We start from the raw sequence: 18015 nt of genomic DNA, 5'->3' as shown, positions 1-18015 counted from the left end.
CACACTGAGCACATGTGACAAGAGTCTGGAGACGCCGGAGAGAGCGATCTGCTGCCTGCAACATCCTTCAGCATGACTGGTTTGGCAGTGGGTCAGTAATGGTGTGGGGTGGCATTTCTTTGGAGGGCCGCATAGCCCTCCATGTGGTCGCCAGAGGTAGCCTGACTGCCATTAGGTACTGAGATGAGATCCTCAGACCCCTTATAAGACCATATGCTGGTGCAGTTGGCCCTGGGTTCCTCCTAATGCAGGACAATGCCAGACCTCATGTGGCTGGAGTGTGTCAGCAGTTCCTGCAAGATGAAGACATTGAAGCTATGGACTGGCCCGCCCGTTCCCCAGACCTGAATGTGATTAAGCACATCTGGGACATCATGTCGCGCTCCATCCACCAACATCACGTTGCACCACAGACTGTCCAGGAGTTGGCAGATGCTTTAGTCCAGGTCTGGGAGGAGATCCCTCAGGACACCATCCGCAATCTCATCAGGAGCATGCCCAGGCATTGTAGGGAGGTCATACAGGCACGTGGAGGCCACACACACTACTGAGCCTCATTTTGACATGTTTTAAGGACATTACATCAAAGTTGGATTAGCCTGTAGTGTGTTTTTCCACTTTAATTTTGGGGTGACTCCAAATCCAGGCCTCCATTGGTTAATACATTTGATTTCCATTGATGATTTTTGTGTGATTTTGTTATCACATTCAACTTTGTACAGAACAAAATATTCAATGAGAATATTTCATTCATTCAGATCTAGGATGTGCTATTTGAGTGTTCTCTTTATTTTTTTGAGCAATGTATAAACAATCCAATCCTATCCTACTAATATTATAAATCCTACTAATATTATAAATGTGAAAGTTTGGATGTTTGTGTGTTTGTTCCTAAATCACGCAAAAATGGCTGAACGGATTTGGATGAAATTTGGCACAGAGTGTAACCTCGATTAAAACATAGGCTACTTTTTATCCCGGTAAATGACATGGCTTCACGACTGTTATTAATTTTTGTTCACATACTATATTACACTGCTCTTATCTATGCTTCTGAGAAAGCCAGGGCTGTTATCTCTAAACACAGCTAACCCTCAGTGTTCATGCATTTGCATATTATCTGATCTGCTCCAGGCACTGCTGAAAAACTGACATGGGCAAACACCTTTGATCCAAATTGTCATTTTGCCAATTTTCAACATGCCTGGAAAAAGAAAATATAATTTGTCGCAAACAGCGAAAGTTATGAAGGAAGCCAGAAGTCACAGAGTTCTCCTCAATCGGAGCTGAGGGGGATCATCAACTCCAACAACATGCTCATTATATGGTGTCCCAGCGAGCTGCTGAGATACCAGAACAGGCACAGTGTAAGAAACAAGTTCAGCAGCAGGACAGCTTGAGAGCTGCCAAAACGTCGGAGTATGCGGATCATCAACACCAACAACACGCTCATTATATGGCGTACCAGCGAGCTGCTGAGATACCGCAACAATCACGGGCACAGCGCGAGGAACGAGTTCAGCAGCAGGCCACCTTGACAGCTGTCGAAACGCTGGAGCAGGCGGATCATCATCAGCATGCTTATTATGTGGCGTCCCAGTGAGATGCTGGAACAATCACAGGCACGGTGTGAGGAACAAGGTCAGCAGCAGGACAGCTTTAGAGCTGCTGAAATGCCAGAGCAGGCAAACCATCAACGGCAGCAACTTGCTGAATATAGGCGGATCATCAATGCCAACATCGTGCAGACCAATTAGCGGGCAGAGACTAGTATATAATAAGAAAGGAGCACAACCAAAAAATTGGTTAGGCTAAGGCCCCACATAGCGAGCTGTACCTAACAAACACAGCGTTTTTCACAGAAAGTCTGCAGAGTTTTCCTCTGAAGAGTTTCAGCCTCCATTATACTTATACAGAAAATGCCAGAGTTTCTGTAGGTATAATTGACCTGCATGATGGGGATGGGATTAGGCAGAATCCCACCCACTTTGAAGATATTGTAAAAAGCAGAAATATTTTGCAACATGAAGCCTGGCCTTAAAAAGGAAAATTTGCTTTAATTTCTATGGAATACCTAAAAAGGTAATAAAGTTCCAAAACGCAGTCTCTAAATTGCAATCCTTTTTGAGGTTTTTGACTTATATAAAGCTCCCAAAGTTACTTCAGAATGACATTGGTTCCTAAAAGATAGACGTTTGAAATCTTCTTGAAAATTTACTTCTGAACTATAATTATATAAATGTTCCATATAAAAAATATGGGGAAAAGCTATTCCATATAAAATTCCACTCCCTCTGTATAGAGAGTAAATAAAAAGGTTTAATCCCTACAGACAACAAGCCTTCTTTACGATAGGAACTATTAGCCCCGGCCTAAATTATCACAAATCCCAATGGCCCCACACATGTCACATTCCCTTTTAGGAAAATAGCGAGGGTGGTTTAAAAGATATAAAAGTTAAAATTTTTTGCTTAAGTCAGAAAACTGGTGTGCAAAGCATATTGAAACGCCCTCATTCACTTAGCATAGAACAAGTGATTATGAAGATAATCTTGTTTCCCTTAGTCCTAACAGCAGCACAATGTGGGGTATTTCTGCCCCTGTGTGCTGGTAGGACAGGCGGATTTTTAATTAGCCAATCAAAATGCGTGGCTGGCCCTATAAGAGGGCACAAGAACCTCCCCTCTGCGTGTAAATACAAAAGTACCTCCATAACACTACATACAATTTTGTACATAAGATATGATTCCCAGGGTGGGAAATCTTGTGCCGCTGTTAGGACTAAGGGAAACAAGATTATCTTCATAATCACTTGTTCCCTGTCGTCCGTACCAGCGGCACAATGTGGGGATATAGCAAGTAGGCCCCAAGATGGGCGGGATTATTCCATGACCGAGCTCAAAATGGTCTGGGCAAAGGCAGAGGAATCAGCTACCCGGTCCTTCAGGCGGTAATGCCGAATGAACGTGGACTCAGATGCCCAGGAGGCAGCTGCACATATTTGATCTAAGGACAGCGCACTCCTCTCTGCCCGAGAGGTGGACACTGCCCTGGTTGAGTGGGCATGAAGAAAAGATGGGGCCGGAAGCCCTTGGGCGGTGTAGGCGACCTTTATAGTTTCGGAAACCCAGCGGGATATCGTAGCCTTGGCGGCTTTGGTGCCCTTATTCTTCCCCGTATAACTGATTAACAGGTTTTCGGCCTGCCTAAAAGGGCGAGTGCGCTGCAGGTAAATTCGCAGGCATCTGACTACATCCAGCTTGTGCCATCTTTCCTCTTCAGGTGAAGAGGGGAAAGGACAAAATACTGAAAGGGAAATTGTTTGGTACCTATTTGCAGCGGATGGAATCTTGGGACGAAACCCTGGGAGGAACCTAAGCTGCACATGATCCGAGAAAAAAATAGTATATGGCTCTTCAGCAGATAAGGCCTGTAGTTCACTAACTCTTTTGGCAGTCGTAACTGCCAATAGCAGTGCCATTTTGCCGGTCAGTAACTTAAGGGAGACTTCCTCCAGGGGTTCGAATGGTTGGTCACAAAGAGCGTTCAGGACCGGAATAAGGTCCCATTGGTGGACAGGGGTGTTCACCATCGGTCTCAGCCTAGTTGCTCCTTTAATAAAGGTGCTCACTAAAGGATCCTGAGACAAACACCTCCCCAGATAGGCGGACAGGGCCGCTACGTGTACTTTGAGTGTGGCCGCAGCAAGACCTCTGTCTAGTCCGTCTTGAAGGAAGTCCAGGATCGCCTCTGTCGGGGGATCAGTGGAGTCCACTTGATGCTGCAGACACCAGGCATTAAAGATGTTACCAATTCGACGGTAATTCCTGTTAGTCGAATCCGCTCTGGCGCTGGATAGGGTCTTCAAGACGGCTTGTGACAGTCCTCTATTCCTCAATAGGGACTGGTCAACCTCCAGGCTGTCAGGTTGAGCCTCCTCAGATCCTGGCATCTCAGCTCTCCTTGGGTTACCAGGTCTGGGAGAGGGGGAAGCCTCCAATATATGCCCTGACTCATTTGTATGAGCTGAGCAAACCAAGCCCTTTTTGGCCAGAACGGGATTATGGCTATTCCCGAGGCTTGGTCCTGTCTTATTTTGATCAATACCTTCGGTATGATTGGAATTGGAGGGAAAATGTAAAACAGCCTGAACCTCCATGGGATGGACAGGGCATCCACTGCCAAGGGATTGTCCTCCTGGTATAGAGAGCAGAAGGTCCCTACCTTGGCATTGAGTCGGGTAGCCATAAGATCGACCTCCGGGAGACCCCATCTCTGGACGATCTGTTGGAATACGTCTGGATTGAGAGACCATTCTCCTGATACGGTAATACCCCGACTCAGACGATCCGCTACTATGTTCAGGGAGCCCTTTATGTGAACAGCGGATAACTGGGCTAGATTCTTCTCTGCCCAGGTGAATATGAGATTCGTCTCTCTCAGTAAGGTTGGTGACCTGGTGCCCCCTTGTTTGTTTATGTAGACTACCACCGTCATGTTGTCTGACCTGATCTTGACAGACTTGCCTTTCAACTCCGGGGCAAAGTGTACTAGGGCCAAGTACACAGCTCTGAGTTCCTTGAGATTGGAAGATCCCAGCTCCGGACATCTCCATCGTCCTTGTACAGTCTTGTCCTGGCAATGGGCTCCCCATCCCCACTGGGATGCATCTGTTGTCAACAGGGTCCACAATGTCGGGACCGTGGACCTTCCGTCTTTCAGGTGTATCCACCATCTGAGGGAAAGACGGGTAGCGGGAGAAAGGCAGATCTTCTTGTGCAGTCCCCGTGGAGACCTGTTCCAGGTTGTCAACACTTCCATCTGCAGGGGACGCAAATGCCATAAAGCCCAAGGGACTGCTCTGGCCGAGGATGACATTAGGCCGAGGACTCTCATGGCGGTGCGGATAGTTACCCGCCGGGTGTGCAATAGAAAACGTGCACCGGCCTGGATCCTTTCCTTCCTTGGGCTGGAGAGGAAGATCTGCATCGCTTCTGAATCCACTATGAACCCGAGGAATTTCCTCCGTGTGGATGGAACGATTTCGGACTTCTCCCAGTTGATGATCCATCCTAACTCTTGTAGGAAGCTGATGGCAAGGTTGAGCTGCTGGAGGAGAGCAGCAGGAGACTGAGCTTTCAGTAGCCAGTCGTCTAGGTAAGGAACGATGAAGAGACCCTGCAGTCTGAGGGCCGCAGCGACCGGAGCGATCACCTTGGTAAATACCAGGGGGGCGGATGTGATGCCGAACGGCAGAGCTGTAAATTGAAAGTGCTCCCTGTGGCCGGCCATAGAAACGGCAATCCTGAGGAATTTCCTGTGGGAGTGAGCAATAGGGACATGAAGGTAGGCGTCCTTCAGGTCGAGGGTAACCATCACGTCTCCTGGCTGGAGAAAAGCAGTCACGGAATCCACGGTTTCCATACGGAATGACCTCTTCCTGATAAAGCGATTGAGGTACCTCAGGTCTATTATCATTCTCCAGCCCCCGGTGACTTTGGGGACCAGAAAGACGGGGGAGTAAACTCCCTGACCGAGATCTGAGGCTGGGACCTTCTCTAGGGCGCCTTTGATAACATACTCGGCGACCAAGGCCTCTAGACTGGCCTGTTGAGAAGGTGGAAGGGTTCTGGTGACAACAAACCGATCTGGAGGTGGAAGGTGGAAATCGATAAGATACCCGTGCTGTATAATTCTTAACACCCATGGATCTTGAATATGGGTGACCCAAGTTCTGAAGAAAGCCGAAAGACGTCCTCCCACAGGAAGGGGGGCCACAGGGAGCTGCCCCGCGTCAAAACTCCGGCTTCCTCTTGGTGTCTTCCCTGGAAGCGCCTCGTCCAGTTCCCCTAGGACGATATCTGGAACGCCTTTGCTGAGCCGGGCGTCTATAATTAGAGACAGAACCTCTGCCTCTAGAGGGGGCACGTCTGCCCCTGGATGCTTGAGGTAAGGACTTCCCCTTACCTTCTGCTAATCCCTCTATGATGGTATCCAAGCCTTGGCCAAACACTCTTCCTGGCTCAAAGGGGAGCGCGCAGAGAGCAGCTTTGGATGCGAAGTCTGCACGCCAAGGCTTTAGCCACAGGGGTCTACGGGCCGCAGTGGACAACGCCATCGATTTGGCTGAAATTCTTAACTGATGGCGGGAAGACTCTGCCAAAAAATCTGCAGCCCTATGAATATTCTTCATGGAAGCCAAGATGTCATCCCTGTCCACGCCGGAATCAATATCCCGCTCCAAGGTGGCTAGGCGGTTACGAAGAAAATCGCCCACAGTGGTAGAGGCTATGGCTACTGATCTTGGGCAGAGGAAGCAGAGTAAACCTTCTTTAATGTGGCGTCAGCCCTACGATCCAGAGGATCCTGAAGATTTGATCCATCTTCAAGGGGCACCAGGGTTCTACGAGACAACTTCGCCACGGCTAGATCCACCTTCGGGGGAGGCCCCCAGGAATCCCACTGCTAACAAAAAAACTTTTTCCCCTAACAGGGCAAGAGATCCTTCAATCAAGAAGGTCTGAAGTTGAAAGAAAAGAGAAGAATTATGCTCCAAAGGTAAGTAACCCTATAGAGCCCAAATAAGAGGACACAAGTCCTCCCCACCTGTCCTCTGACCACACAGGACAGAAAAAAACACGCAGAGGGGAGGTTCTTGTGCCCTCTTATAGGGCCAGCCACGCATTTTGATTGGCTAATTAAAAATCCGCCTGTCCTACCAGCACACAGGGGCAGAAATACCCCACATTGTGCCGCTGGTACGGACGACAGGGAACAAGCAGAGATTTCAATGGACAGGTTATACTGAATCTTTGCACACAATCTAAAGGGTAAACCAACTGAAACTTAACCTACAATAGTTAAAATCATAAAAGTATAATCAGAAATAATCTTAAGGTTAGAAGTATAAATACGTGGCACAAAGTATCATAAAAATGGTTACACAAACCGGCCCTTAGAGAACCAGTCGTAATGAACAGAAATCAAAATGGGCTCTTACCGTTTCTATGTTCCTGGTTCAGATTACATATGGATGCAAATCTCTAGTGTGGGTATTTGGCTGATTACCACTAGGATTGCTCTGTATCCTGCAGAACCATTAGACTATGTCCCTACATTGTGGAAACGCAGCTTTTTTTGTTGTAGATTGTGTTGCGGTTTTCTGAGCCAAAGCCAGGAGTGGATAGAGGGAAAGGTAGACGCATAAGTATTTCCTAGCTATTTCCCATTCCTTTTGTAGCCATTCTTGGCTTTGGCTCAAAAAAACGCAACACAATCGGAAACAAAAAAAAGCTGCATTTCCGCAATGTGGGGCCTCAGCCTTACTGAGGTTTTGACTACACCAGGGCCATTTTAACACATTGGTAGGACCAGTGCAAAGGTTTCATAAGTGAGCTCTCCCCATTACCATCACGTAGAGCTACCTGACCCACACAAATTCTAGTGCTTTCTCAGTTGCCCCCACATAGTATAATGTCTCTTAGTGGCCCTCATACAGCATAATGCCTCTGCAGTGACATCACACATTATACATATCAAACGTTATACTATAAAGCCCCTCTCCTGTTGTGCCTACAGTATAATGTCCCTTCCTGGTGCACCTACCTGTATAGTATAATATCCCCCTCCTGGTTGCCCCCATTGTTTTTATGCAGCAGACACCAGAGCACCATGGATCGGTCGAGTATGATTATTATTTTTTACCTTCCCTGACCAATTACTGGAAAACCATTTTTATAATAATGTCCCATAGTGGCCCCTCCACGCAGTATAATGCCTCACAGTTGGCCCCTTCATACAATATAGTATCAATTAGTGGCCCCATCACACAGTATAACGTCCTTTAGTGGCCCCTATGAATTTTTGGGGTTCGACACTCACCCACTTATTAGAGCTGAACTCCTGGAGGCCCTGAAAACTATACCTTCCATGGGGCTTTTTCACTCTATGATCACTATAATAGAGAAGCAGCAGTGCTAATGTCTTGAGGAGGTACACTGCTACTTGGAGCAGATGGGCTTCTGTGTTATGACTTTAGAACAATCATAGATATATATCACTGGCCAGTGATGTAACTAAAGTCTTGTGGGCCCCGGTGCAATCTTTTGTCTGGGGCCCCATACCTCATCTATACAGTGAATTCTTAATAGTGATGGTTATGGGTACTAAGGAGTTTACTCCACCTTAGTGTGGTTAGGGTAATCTGTGGGTCTGTTTGGCTTATGGGCCAGATGGAAGCTGCAATCTCAATACTGATACCAGTACTTATAGGCCCCATAAGGCTCCTGGGCCCCAATGCGACTGCACCCTCTGCACCCCCTCAAGTTACAGCCCTGTCGCTAGTCCCACAGACTCAATAGTACAGGTGATGGTGGTGCTTGTAGCAGTGTAACATATTTCTTTTTTCCAAAGAATATAGGTAATATTCAGTTGCCTTCCTTGCCTCCTCACTATTACAAGAAAGATCAAGCCAAATGAAAGTCATGGACTGATGGAAAGGTTTCATATACAATTTATAATCTGCATATCAAATATTGTACAGATGTTAACCAAATAATATGGTGTTCTGATGTGAAATACTGAATATCACCTATATTTTTTGGAAAAACAAAACAATAAATGCGATACACTGTTTGATATACCTTATATACTCAAGTATAAGCCAACCCGAATATAAGCTGAGACCCCTAATTTTACCACAAAAACTGGGAAAACTTATTGACTCGAGTATAAGCCGAGGGATGGAAATCCACCATTGCAGATAAAAAGTCTGGTCATGTGCACTGCCGCTTAGTAACTCCACGTGCCTCATAGTAATAGCAGTTAACCCCATCAGGGATATGATGGGGTTAACTGTTATTAATGTGAGGCACATGGAGTTACTGAAACTAAATTACTAACCCCAAATGCCTGATATTAATAGGCAGAGTAACTAAAGGAAGGTCCCTGTGTCTGTCACGTTACTGTAGCTTCCTCTCCTCCACACAACAGACATCTTCCATAAGACACAATGAATCCTGGCCACTCATCTGCAGGGTAGATGCTAAATCCTAGTGTGCTAAAGGACCTCTGAGGACGTCATGACCATGTGATCGGACTCTGGTGTGGGCGGAGCTACTAGGATTTAGACCAGGGGTGCTCACACTTTTTCAGCATGTGAGCTACTTTATAAACTGACCAAGGCAAAAGATCTACTACCTACTTCTTGTGGGCCAGAGCGGGCCTGGGGTGGGGCGTGTCTGTGGGAGGGGCTGGGCATGTGAAGGTGGTCTCTCCCTAAGGAGTGACATTATCCCCACAATCTGGTCTCACAGCCTCTCACTTAAACCAAATCAGTTCTCTCTATGCTGCGCTGATGACGTCCAAAGAGACAGAAACGGTGCCGTCCGTAGCTGAGAAACTGATTTGGTTATAACCTCGCATCATGCAGCAAAGGCTTCTGGGAAGTCGGGCATGTTGTTCAGGGTTGCTTGCTATAGAGGGCAGCAAACAGAGGCACTGTCTCCCTGTTTACATCTTGGGAGACAGATTTGCATATTCTTCCTATATTTGGGTGGTATGACTGTCTGAAAAATTTTGAAAATTGTGATTTTTTTTTTCTTTCAAAATTTCCATCAAATTTCCTATTCTTTTCATAAATAAATACAAAAATATGTTATTGATATGAAGGTTCACACTTGTGTCCGCTTTGTGCATTCCTGCATGTCTTTGTCTCCGACTAAAAACACCGGTTTCCCCACAGACAGGCAGCAGGGGGACACAGACCTTTACAAACCCATTCAAGTGAATGGGTTTTAAATCTGACCGCCGGGTTTCCATCCGCTGTCCAGTTTCGCCGGGGCTGTAGACAGAAACCCAGCGCAAGTGTGAAATCCCCCTAAGCTGTGATGTCCATGTAAACAAAATGTAAGCCACAGCAGTCTGCAGATGGAATCTATAAGGCACAGGCAGCGAGCGATGAGGCCGCCTGTATTCTTCTTCACTTCTATTAGGCAAATGACATAAAACTGTTTATGCCATTGTGGCCAGGAGTCTGGGCCACCAGAAGCAGCACACTGATCCGCCATAGCAGTGTGAACTAGTCTATGCATAACTACTGCACAGGCTTGTAGCACGCACGCACAGGAAAGTGTTAATAAACAGTACCAGGGTTTCTGCCAGAACAGTCTACATGGATTTGGCACTTGCCTGTCTGAATTGGTCCACCGAGGACTGAGATCAATGGAAGACATTTTATTTCGGAAACTAGTGTTAAGCCAGTTATACTGATTCTGTAACTGGTTGTACTGGCGAGATGACAGCGATCAGCAACTTTCACCACTCCAGCTGCTGTGGAACTACAACTCCCAGCATGCTCCAATAAAAAAAGCAGAGCAAGTATGCATGCTGGGAGTTGTAGTACCACCTGGGCTACAGTTTAGTATATTCCACTATTTCTATAAACTCTGCCTGTTAAGCCATTAACCAGGAGAGTTAGGGTCAGCTAAATGTCAGCAGAATACCCGGTACAGTATAAGTAAAGGTCATGCCGGGGATGACCTCTTCCAGTGACATTGGAATACGTTACAGCTGTATGTACACTAAGGCAAGGAGTCAAGCAGGACAACGATCAGCTGAGACGCACGCTCTTTACGTAAAGCCTCGCTTTACAGCTGTCACGTGACCGACGCCGCCCTTCCCTGGAGCAGCAGCCAGTAAGACTGTAAGACTTCTAATGACGTGCGTCACTCAGGCCAATGATGTCGCAGGCCGGGGTGCAGGGGCGGGGCGCTGACGTCACGGAAGGACAAATTCATTAGGTCTGGAGGACGTTCGTTCTCTGTTAGCCGGGGTCGGCCGAGTGAGCGCCATCTTCTAGGTGAGTTGTGGCGGTAGTAGGCCGCAGTGTGCTAGGCGTTGGGCCGGACCTGGCTTGCTAGTTATTTGGCTTCTGCGGGTGTGGAGAAGGGTCGCTATCTTTATTCAATGGCGCCGGTGCCTGGCTGTGAGGCTGAAGGACGCAGGTTATAGAGGCGGTCGGCCCTTTGAGGTCGTGCTCGCACGGCACGGGTTGGTCTCCCATGGGAGTGGCGCACAGTTAACGTGCGGTTCTTAGACCGCAATATGTGCACATGCGGGTATTATAGTATAGCTAGTTGCCGCTTCCGCTAATGATAACGCACTAGTAATGGGGGCGGCCCCTGCTGTTCTCCTAGAATCCTTCCACTATCAGGAGGACCCCGAGCCTGTGAGGGCTGCCCTAATGAATGCCTGTGGCCCATGCGGCTCCCTCGCACCTCCACTGCAGTCTCTTGCAGCAGGTTCAGTTCCCTCCTATGCGTCCTATTAATAGACCAGAGTGCCCAGGTTTCCCTTACAATGTACTTGCCCGGGGGTGCTATAAATGGTGTCGTTACAAATTGTGGCCTCTATATGACTATATTTACATATTTTTAATGTCTGCCCTGTATTCAGATGTGATCTGGGGAGGACAAAAGGGGAATTAGATTTAAATATAGTAATAAAAATATTTATAAAAAAGAAAAATCTTCAAGCTGATTCTCTGTCAGATTCCTCATCCTGATCTGTCTCTACAGGGATGACAAATTAGCTGTAGGATTTATCAGTGTGATATCTTCCTGGAAAAACCTAGTCTAAGCTCTTAGTCACATGACTGATCCTATTGTGAGATCAGATGCTGCCTGGCTAAGAGACGCTAGTGTGGATAAGCTCTGATCTGGTGGCTGAATGGCTGTATATTGTCATAGTGACCTACAAGCAGCTTCCTCAGATAATCCTGAGTGGTTGCTATGGGCAACTGCTACTTTTTATAGCCAGACATATTGTTGGCAATGAAACGTACAGGGTGTTAATAGAACAGTGTCCAGGTTCCCCTTACAATGTACCTACCCAGGGTGCTATAAATGGTGTCGTTGCAAATTGTGGCCCCTATATTACTATAGATGTGATCTGGGGAGGGCTAAAAGGAAGTTAGTTAAGGGGGTTGTGTGTCTTCTGAGTTCTCAAGTTAAAGAGGCCTTGTCACCAGCTCTGTTAGACATCCTTCAGTGTGTTTGCATTTTGCTAATCCAAATCCATATCTAAAATTTGAGCCCTTTCAGTGATGATGCAAACAAGGGTTTACAAGACTAGTGGCCAGTAACGTTGCATGATGTGGAGAGAAACCATATTCACTAGTATACCCTAATTTGTATCGAAACAAAGTAGCAAAAGCTTAGGGTCCCAACAACCTCAGCTAATGAGTGTCATTGAGATTTTCAGACCTGGTGACATGATCCTATGTAACTAGTAGACTTAACTAATTTAGTAACCAGTCGCTGCCCAACTGGGATATTTCTAGTAATTGTATGTTGCTACATTGTTGCTATAACCTTGGTGAGAAGTGTGTGTCAGGTATGTATTTATTAGTGACTCTCCTGCTTTAAACCTACAGCTGCCACCATGTACTCCACCGTTGCACAGTTAGCCCGGGCAAACCCGTTCAATGCACCCCACTTCCAGTTGGGACAAGAAAATGTGAATTTACAGAAGAGCGGCACTACCCAGGCCCTGCCAGTCCGTCGTCTTGCTGCTGCTGCTGCTGCACCAGAGGGTATGTGTCCATAGCAGTGACTGTAAGGGTTATAGACAGAAACCAAGGTTCTACTTTACCTTGACATTCCACTCACTAGCTCACTATACTGGATTTGGCAAGTTCTAGCTATTGTTATCAGGATATGTTCTTGTACCCGTGGTGACGTATAGGTCACCTGTTTCAAGGTCATATCTTTCTCCCTATGCCACTTTGCATTAACATCTAAGGTGACTGCCTACCGTTAAGTCTTCTGAAGTAGTAGGAGGCAGAATGCTTGCGTAATGCAAATATTACTTTTTGTTAGAATGACTGACTGTAGATTAGTTTCTCTGTGGGGCATGACTATGCACAGAGAGGATACATATATTCCCTACTTGACAGTTTGTCAACTAGAACAGCCCTTCCCGAGGTCACATTGAATCATTTGACTTAGTACGTACTGCCTCCCTCTCCCCATGAAATTGGTAAGGGCATTGGTCTAGTTACCCAAGTAAACTGGATGTTGAAGTCTAGTGTTCCGGTATATTGTTGTGTAACACACTTCACTTTGTAGGTACATTTAATTATTGGCTAAAAAGCTTACATTGGCTGTAAATACCCCATTATTTGTTGTTGGGGTATGTTCACACATAGTAGATTTTTTTTTTTTGATGAGCTGTCTAAGATTAAACAACCTCATTTAACTGTGTGGAACTGAATCTGCCATGTGTGGACACACCATAAGAGCCCCCGAAAACAGACAAGTTGGCCAATTCTGGTAATTTTAGTGGGATTGGTTGACTCTTTTAATGTGGGCTCCGAGGTGATGAAGGGAAGGAAGAATTGGCCATAAAAAGATCTTTTTATCTTTCGAGATAAGATACTGCTATGGATGTCTGACAGCAGTTTACATTCCTATCCCATTAAAAACAAAACTTGTGCCTGACTATATACATGTGTATAAGCAAGTTCTTCAGAAAGGATACCTGAGCGTTTTAATTAAGGAGTGTTTTGTTTTATTATGACTGTTGTGTCCAGCAGTTAATATAAACCTTATATATATATATATATATATATATATATATATATATATATATATATTTACACACACACACACTATTTGTATATATGAGAATAATTTATATTCATTTTAATGTTTATATTGATACATCACTTTTGGTTAAACAGAGGAATATAGCTGTGCTTATGGATCTGGGAAATTCTTTGCTCTGTGTGGCTTTGGTGGCATCATAAGCTGTGGTACAACGCATACTGCAGTGGTCCCGTTAGATCTGGTTAAATGCAGAATCCAGGTTTGTCTGCATGAATCATGGAGTGAAGCTGTAGTGTAAACTAACTTGTTTTGCCTCAATTAACTTGTTTTGTTCCTAAACATTGTGAGTGATGCATGTTTGATATAAAAGCATGGTGTGTTCTGGTTTATTCACGCAGGAGAATACAGTTGTGAATATGGCTCTACACAGTTTTATGCAATGTGTGGCTTTGGTGGCATCCTCAGTTGTGGTATAACTCACACTGCAGTTGTACCTTTGGATCTGGTGAAATGCCGCATTCAGGTGGGTATCTCACTACCAAATTAACACTTGCTAATCTTTTTTTTTTCTTCTTCTTCCTACTTCATGCATTTGCATGTCCTGTGTGCCTATTTGCCCATATGTTGGACTATACAGAGACAAGAGAGTACTCTACATCAGAGGGGTTGTGCCACTATTCATTGTTCATCACGATTTGTTCATGCTATACTTTGTCTATAATCTGAGGAGACTTCAGGGAGTTACAAGGTGAATAAATGAGTTGTAGTGGATCTGGTGGAATTACTAGTCTATTTGCTTGTCTATCTGTGGTAAGTTGTATTACTGCAGTGTTAAATAGTATTGAGAGAGATGTATCCAGGCTATTTCGTATGCTTGCCTTGATCTGCTCTGCACTAGTGTTAGTTGCAGCTTATTTTCTAGCATGGATTCATAAGTTCCCTTTACTAGTAATAAATGATCTGTATCTTGAAGGCAACCCATTTATAGTGCAGCCCTTGTATCCTCTTTTACCCACAGAATGCCAGAAACGTTCCCCTATTGCCTCTGCAATGGAAAGATCATTTTAGACTCTGCTGGCATCTCTGCTTGTGTTTCCACTCTGGTCTTGTCAGGAGCAGTAAAATGAAAATCTGGAAAACCTTGAATCCATTTTATGGCAAATCCTGTTGCCTATAACGGAGTCTTAGGTTTCCAGCATGCACTAATGGATGAATTTTTTTTTTTTTTTTTTTTTTTTTTTAATTTTTTTTTTTTTTTGGGGGGGGGGGGGGGGAGAATGAAAGACTCCTGGTCACCCCTTGTCCATTAGCTGGGTATCATTTAAATCTAGACCATGAAATGCTTACATAATCTCTATCATGGTACACATAGAGAAGTCTATAGGATAGATGGATATGTTTTACACAAAGAATGCAGTTCTGCACATGCTTGTTGCTGAATGGGCGGAAATCTTTGACTGTCATCTGACCTTTGGTCTGTCTTCACAGTTGTCGGTATTTTGACATCTGCTGACTAGCTCCTGCAGGTCTCCCAGCAACTTTAGCATTATTGACACTACAATCACAAGTCATTGACACATGAGAATTGTTCCTGCACTCTCTCATTCTTCTAAAGATCATACAGTTTTTGGCTTTTGTTGACCGCTTTCCTCTGCCTTCCGTCATTAGGTCATGTAATATTCTCTGCTCCTTCTGTCACTTACTAACTGACTTTCTCCTTCCTGTAGGTGGATCCCCAGAAGTACAAGAGCATTTTCAATGGCTTTTCTGTAACGCTTAAGGAAGATGGTGTCCGAGGACTCGCTAAGGGATGGGCCCCTACGTTCATTGGTTACTCAATGCAAGGGTTGTGCAAGTTTGGATTCTATGAAGTTTTCAAAATCTTGTATGCCAACCTCATTGGTGAGGTAAGATCTTACTCTTTGGCATACTGGTGCCTCCAATATATGCTTCTGATGACCATTTGGGCTTTATTGCTCACTCAAAATGCATTATAATTTGATAAAAGCAATAGCGTATTATTTGTAATAGTTGCAGAATGTGTCCTAAGACATATATATATATATATATATATATATATATATATATATATATATATATTATATATATATATAATATTTTTTTTTTTAACTTTTGCAGGAAAATGCCTATTTGTGGCGCACATCCCTATACCTGGCTGCATCTGCCAGTGCTGAGTTCTTTGCCGATATTGCTTTGGCACCAATGGAAGCCGCAAAAGTGCGTATCCAAACACAGCCAGGCTATGCAAACACTCTTCGGCAAGCCGCCCCCAAGATGTATGCTGAAGAAGGACTCTGGGCGTAAGTATTAGTCTTTCCTCTTGGCTTGATTTTGGTTTCAGGTAGCTGCATTTAATAACCAGGGACCAGACACATGCTCCCTTAGATCCACCTTTGTGGTTGTTTTACTTGTTCTGAGTTCTGCTGGTTCACTTCCAGCAGTTCCAGTTCAGTGACGACCAGCAACTTATTTGGTTGTACAGTCAAAGGTGCTTGAGTCATTGGCATGTAAGACTAATATACCTTCACATTGGTCGTTTATGTTCTATTGGCAGCGGCTACAGTATTACTGTGTCCGTTTATTACCAATAGGATATGGCTAATGTGTGGACAGTAATATATAGACCCTAATATTGCAGTTTGCCCATCTTTTACAAGGGATTCAGACAATGCATCTTTATGCACGTTCATAATGAACTATTAATTTTGGCAGGTTTTACAAAGGTGTTGCTCCTCTCTGGATGAGACAGATTCCATACACCATGATGAAGTTTGCCTGCTTTGAGCGTACAGTTGAAGCCCTCTACAAACATGTTGTACCCAAACCACGTAGTGAATGCTCAAAGTCTGAACAATTGGTTGTCACTTTTGTTGCTGGTTACATTGGTAAGTACAGTATTATGTTGTACACCGAGTCAGTATGGGACTGCAGAAAGTTTTACACAGTCTGCTGTCTTAAAAACTTATACGTCCTGTAGATTTGACAATAAGTGCATTGAGAAATGTTTTGACTGTAGATAACAATAGGGAAAGTACTTTCTCCTCCCGCCCTCTTTAGGATGGGTTCACACTAGTGTGTGTTCATGTCCGTTCCAATCATCTGTCATAGGGTGGACATAAACTCTATCAGAATAACAGATGAAGCTCACTCTGTCTGTACCCCTTCACGCTAATGTAAATATGAACGCCTTTACTTTGAGGTGAATGCAGACTGAGGGGGCATCATCTGTCATTAAATGTACATTGCGCTCATCCTGTGACTGTGATCCCATCCTCACACTGTAAAAATAAAATGTTGGCTAATGATAACTCCTGGAATATTTAGTTTTAATGGACAGTGAGATTTCATGCAGTAAATGGGGAGGTGCCTATATTTCTGTACTTATTTCTTTATTCTTTTATCTGTATGTATTTCAGTGGTTCACACTTTGTTTTTTGTGTGTTTACCTTTTAGCTGGTGTGTTCTGCGCCATTGTGTCCCATCCTGCTGATTCTGTGGTCTCTGTATTGAACAAAGAAAAGGGAAGCACTGCTGTGGAAGTTCTTAAGAGGCTTGGACCAAAAGGTATAACTTTGCATCCATTTGTAGAGTCTTTGATTTTTTTTTTTTTTTTTTTAATTTAATTTTTTAAAAATATTGTGTTCTTACGCACTTTTTTTCACTGTCGCTTTTATAGGAGTCTGGAAGGGGCTTACTGCCCGTATTATTATGATTGGTACCTTGACTGCTCTGCAATGGTTCATCTATGACTCCGTGAAGGTCTACTTCAGGCTTCCTCGTCCTCCTCCACCTGAGATGCCAGAGTCTCTGAAGAAGAAGCTTGGCCTGACCGAATAAACACATGGACTAATAATATAATGTAAACTTACATGACACTTTAAAGTTTTTATAAAGAAAAAACTCAACCATGTAGGATCTACAATTTCCCTGATGTAATTATTGGTTGTATGTTCACTCTGCTTGGTAGCCTACAACTGTCAATTGGTTTTACCAGTGTGCTTGTCTGTTGAAATAAACAGAAGATCCAGAATATTTTTAAGTAAGTATGTTTAACACATGGCTACAGGGTTGCCTATATGCTTAAGTCTTGACATGGGTTTTGTTTGGTCTACTTCTTACCGGTTTTGCGGTTAGGATGAGGAAAGGCATACATTCCTGAGTCCACAATACTCATTTCCAGCAAATTAAAACCCAAATCAAATATTCTTAATGAACATTCTGTATCTGAACTTCATGTAAATCTTGAAATGGACTGGTATAGTTACACTTACAGTCCAGAGGAATGTTACAATTATTTATTCATTTGTAAGTGAATAAGGTCACCACTAAGGTCTGTGTTCAGCTGCAGTGGCCACCTAGTACAAACAGAATGTTACTGACATCAGCC

At 44.4% G+C, this 18015-nt stretch overlaps 1 protein-coding gene and 1 non-coding gene across 4 annotated transcripts; both read left to right on the top strand.

The window, feature by feature from the left end:
* Positions 1–10747: 10747 nt before the first annotated feature.
* Positions 10748–17660, top strand: SLC25A3 (solute carrier family 25 member 3). 3 transcript variants are annotated; one of them, XM_075274504.1, is made up of 8 exons: positions 10748–10858; positions 12434–12592; positions 14009–14130; positions 15335–15514; positions 15747–15928; positions 16341–16513; positions 17082–17192; positions 17305–17660. In XM_075274504.1, exons 2-8 carry the CDS (start codon positions 12442–12444, stop codon positions 17463–17465), a joined length of 1080 nt encoding a protein of 359 aa, XP_075130605.1. In that variant the 5' UTR covers positions 10748–10858; positions 12434–12441; the 3' UTR covers positions 17466–17660. The 3 variants fall into 3 exon arrangements, with proteins under 3 accessions (XP_075130605.1, XP_075130604.1, XP_075130606.1); XM_075274503.1 differs by having other exon boundaries at positions 14006–14130; XM_075274505.1 differs by lacking the exon at positions 14009–14130 and adding an exon at positions 13742–13866 and having other exon boundaries at positions 10763–10858.
* Positions 15999–16242, top strand: LOC142205432 (small nucleolar RNA SNORA53). The gene has a single exon (XR_012716425.1). It is a non-coding gene; the product is annotated as a small nucleolar RNA SNORA53 (small nucleolar RNA).
* Positions 17661–18015: the final 355 nt, after the last annotated feature.

The sequence above is a fragment of the Leptodactylus fuscus genome, chromosome 5, assembly GCF_031893055.1.
Source record: "Leptodactylus fuscus isolate aLepFus1 chromosome 5, aLepFus1.hap2, whole genome shotgun sequence".
Lineage (NCBI taxonomy): Eukaryota > Metazoa > Chordata > Amphibia > Anura > Leptodactylidae > Leptodactylus > Leptodactylus fuscus.
The sequence above is the reverse complement of the archived record's forward strand: the minus strand, read 5'-3'. Positions and strand labels throughout refer to the sequence as shown.

Coding starts and splice junctions, on each gene's coding strand:
- SLC25A3 (XM_075274503.1), top strand. CDS start 12,442: ATGTACTCCACCGTTGCACAGTTAGCCCGGGCAAACCCGTTCAATGCA. Junction 15,515..15,746: donor ATGCCAACCTCATTGGTGAG/GTAAGATCTTAC, acceptor TAACTTTTGCAG/GAAAATGCCTATTTGTGGCG. Junction 15,929..16,340: donor GCTGAAGAAGGACTCTGGGC/GTAAGTATTAGT, acceptor TAATTTTGGCAG/GTTTTACAAAGGTGTTGCTC.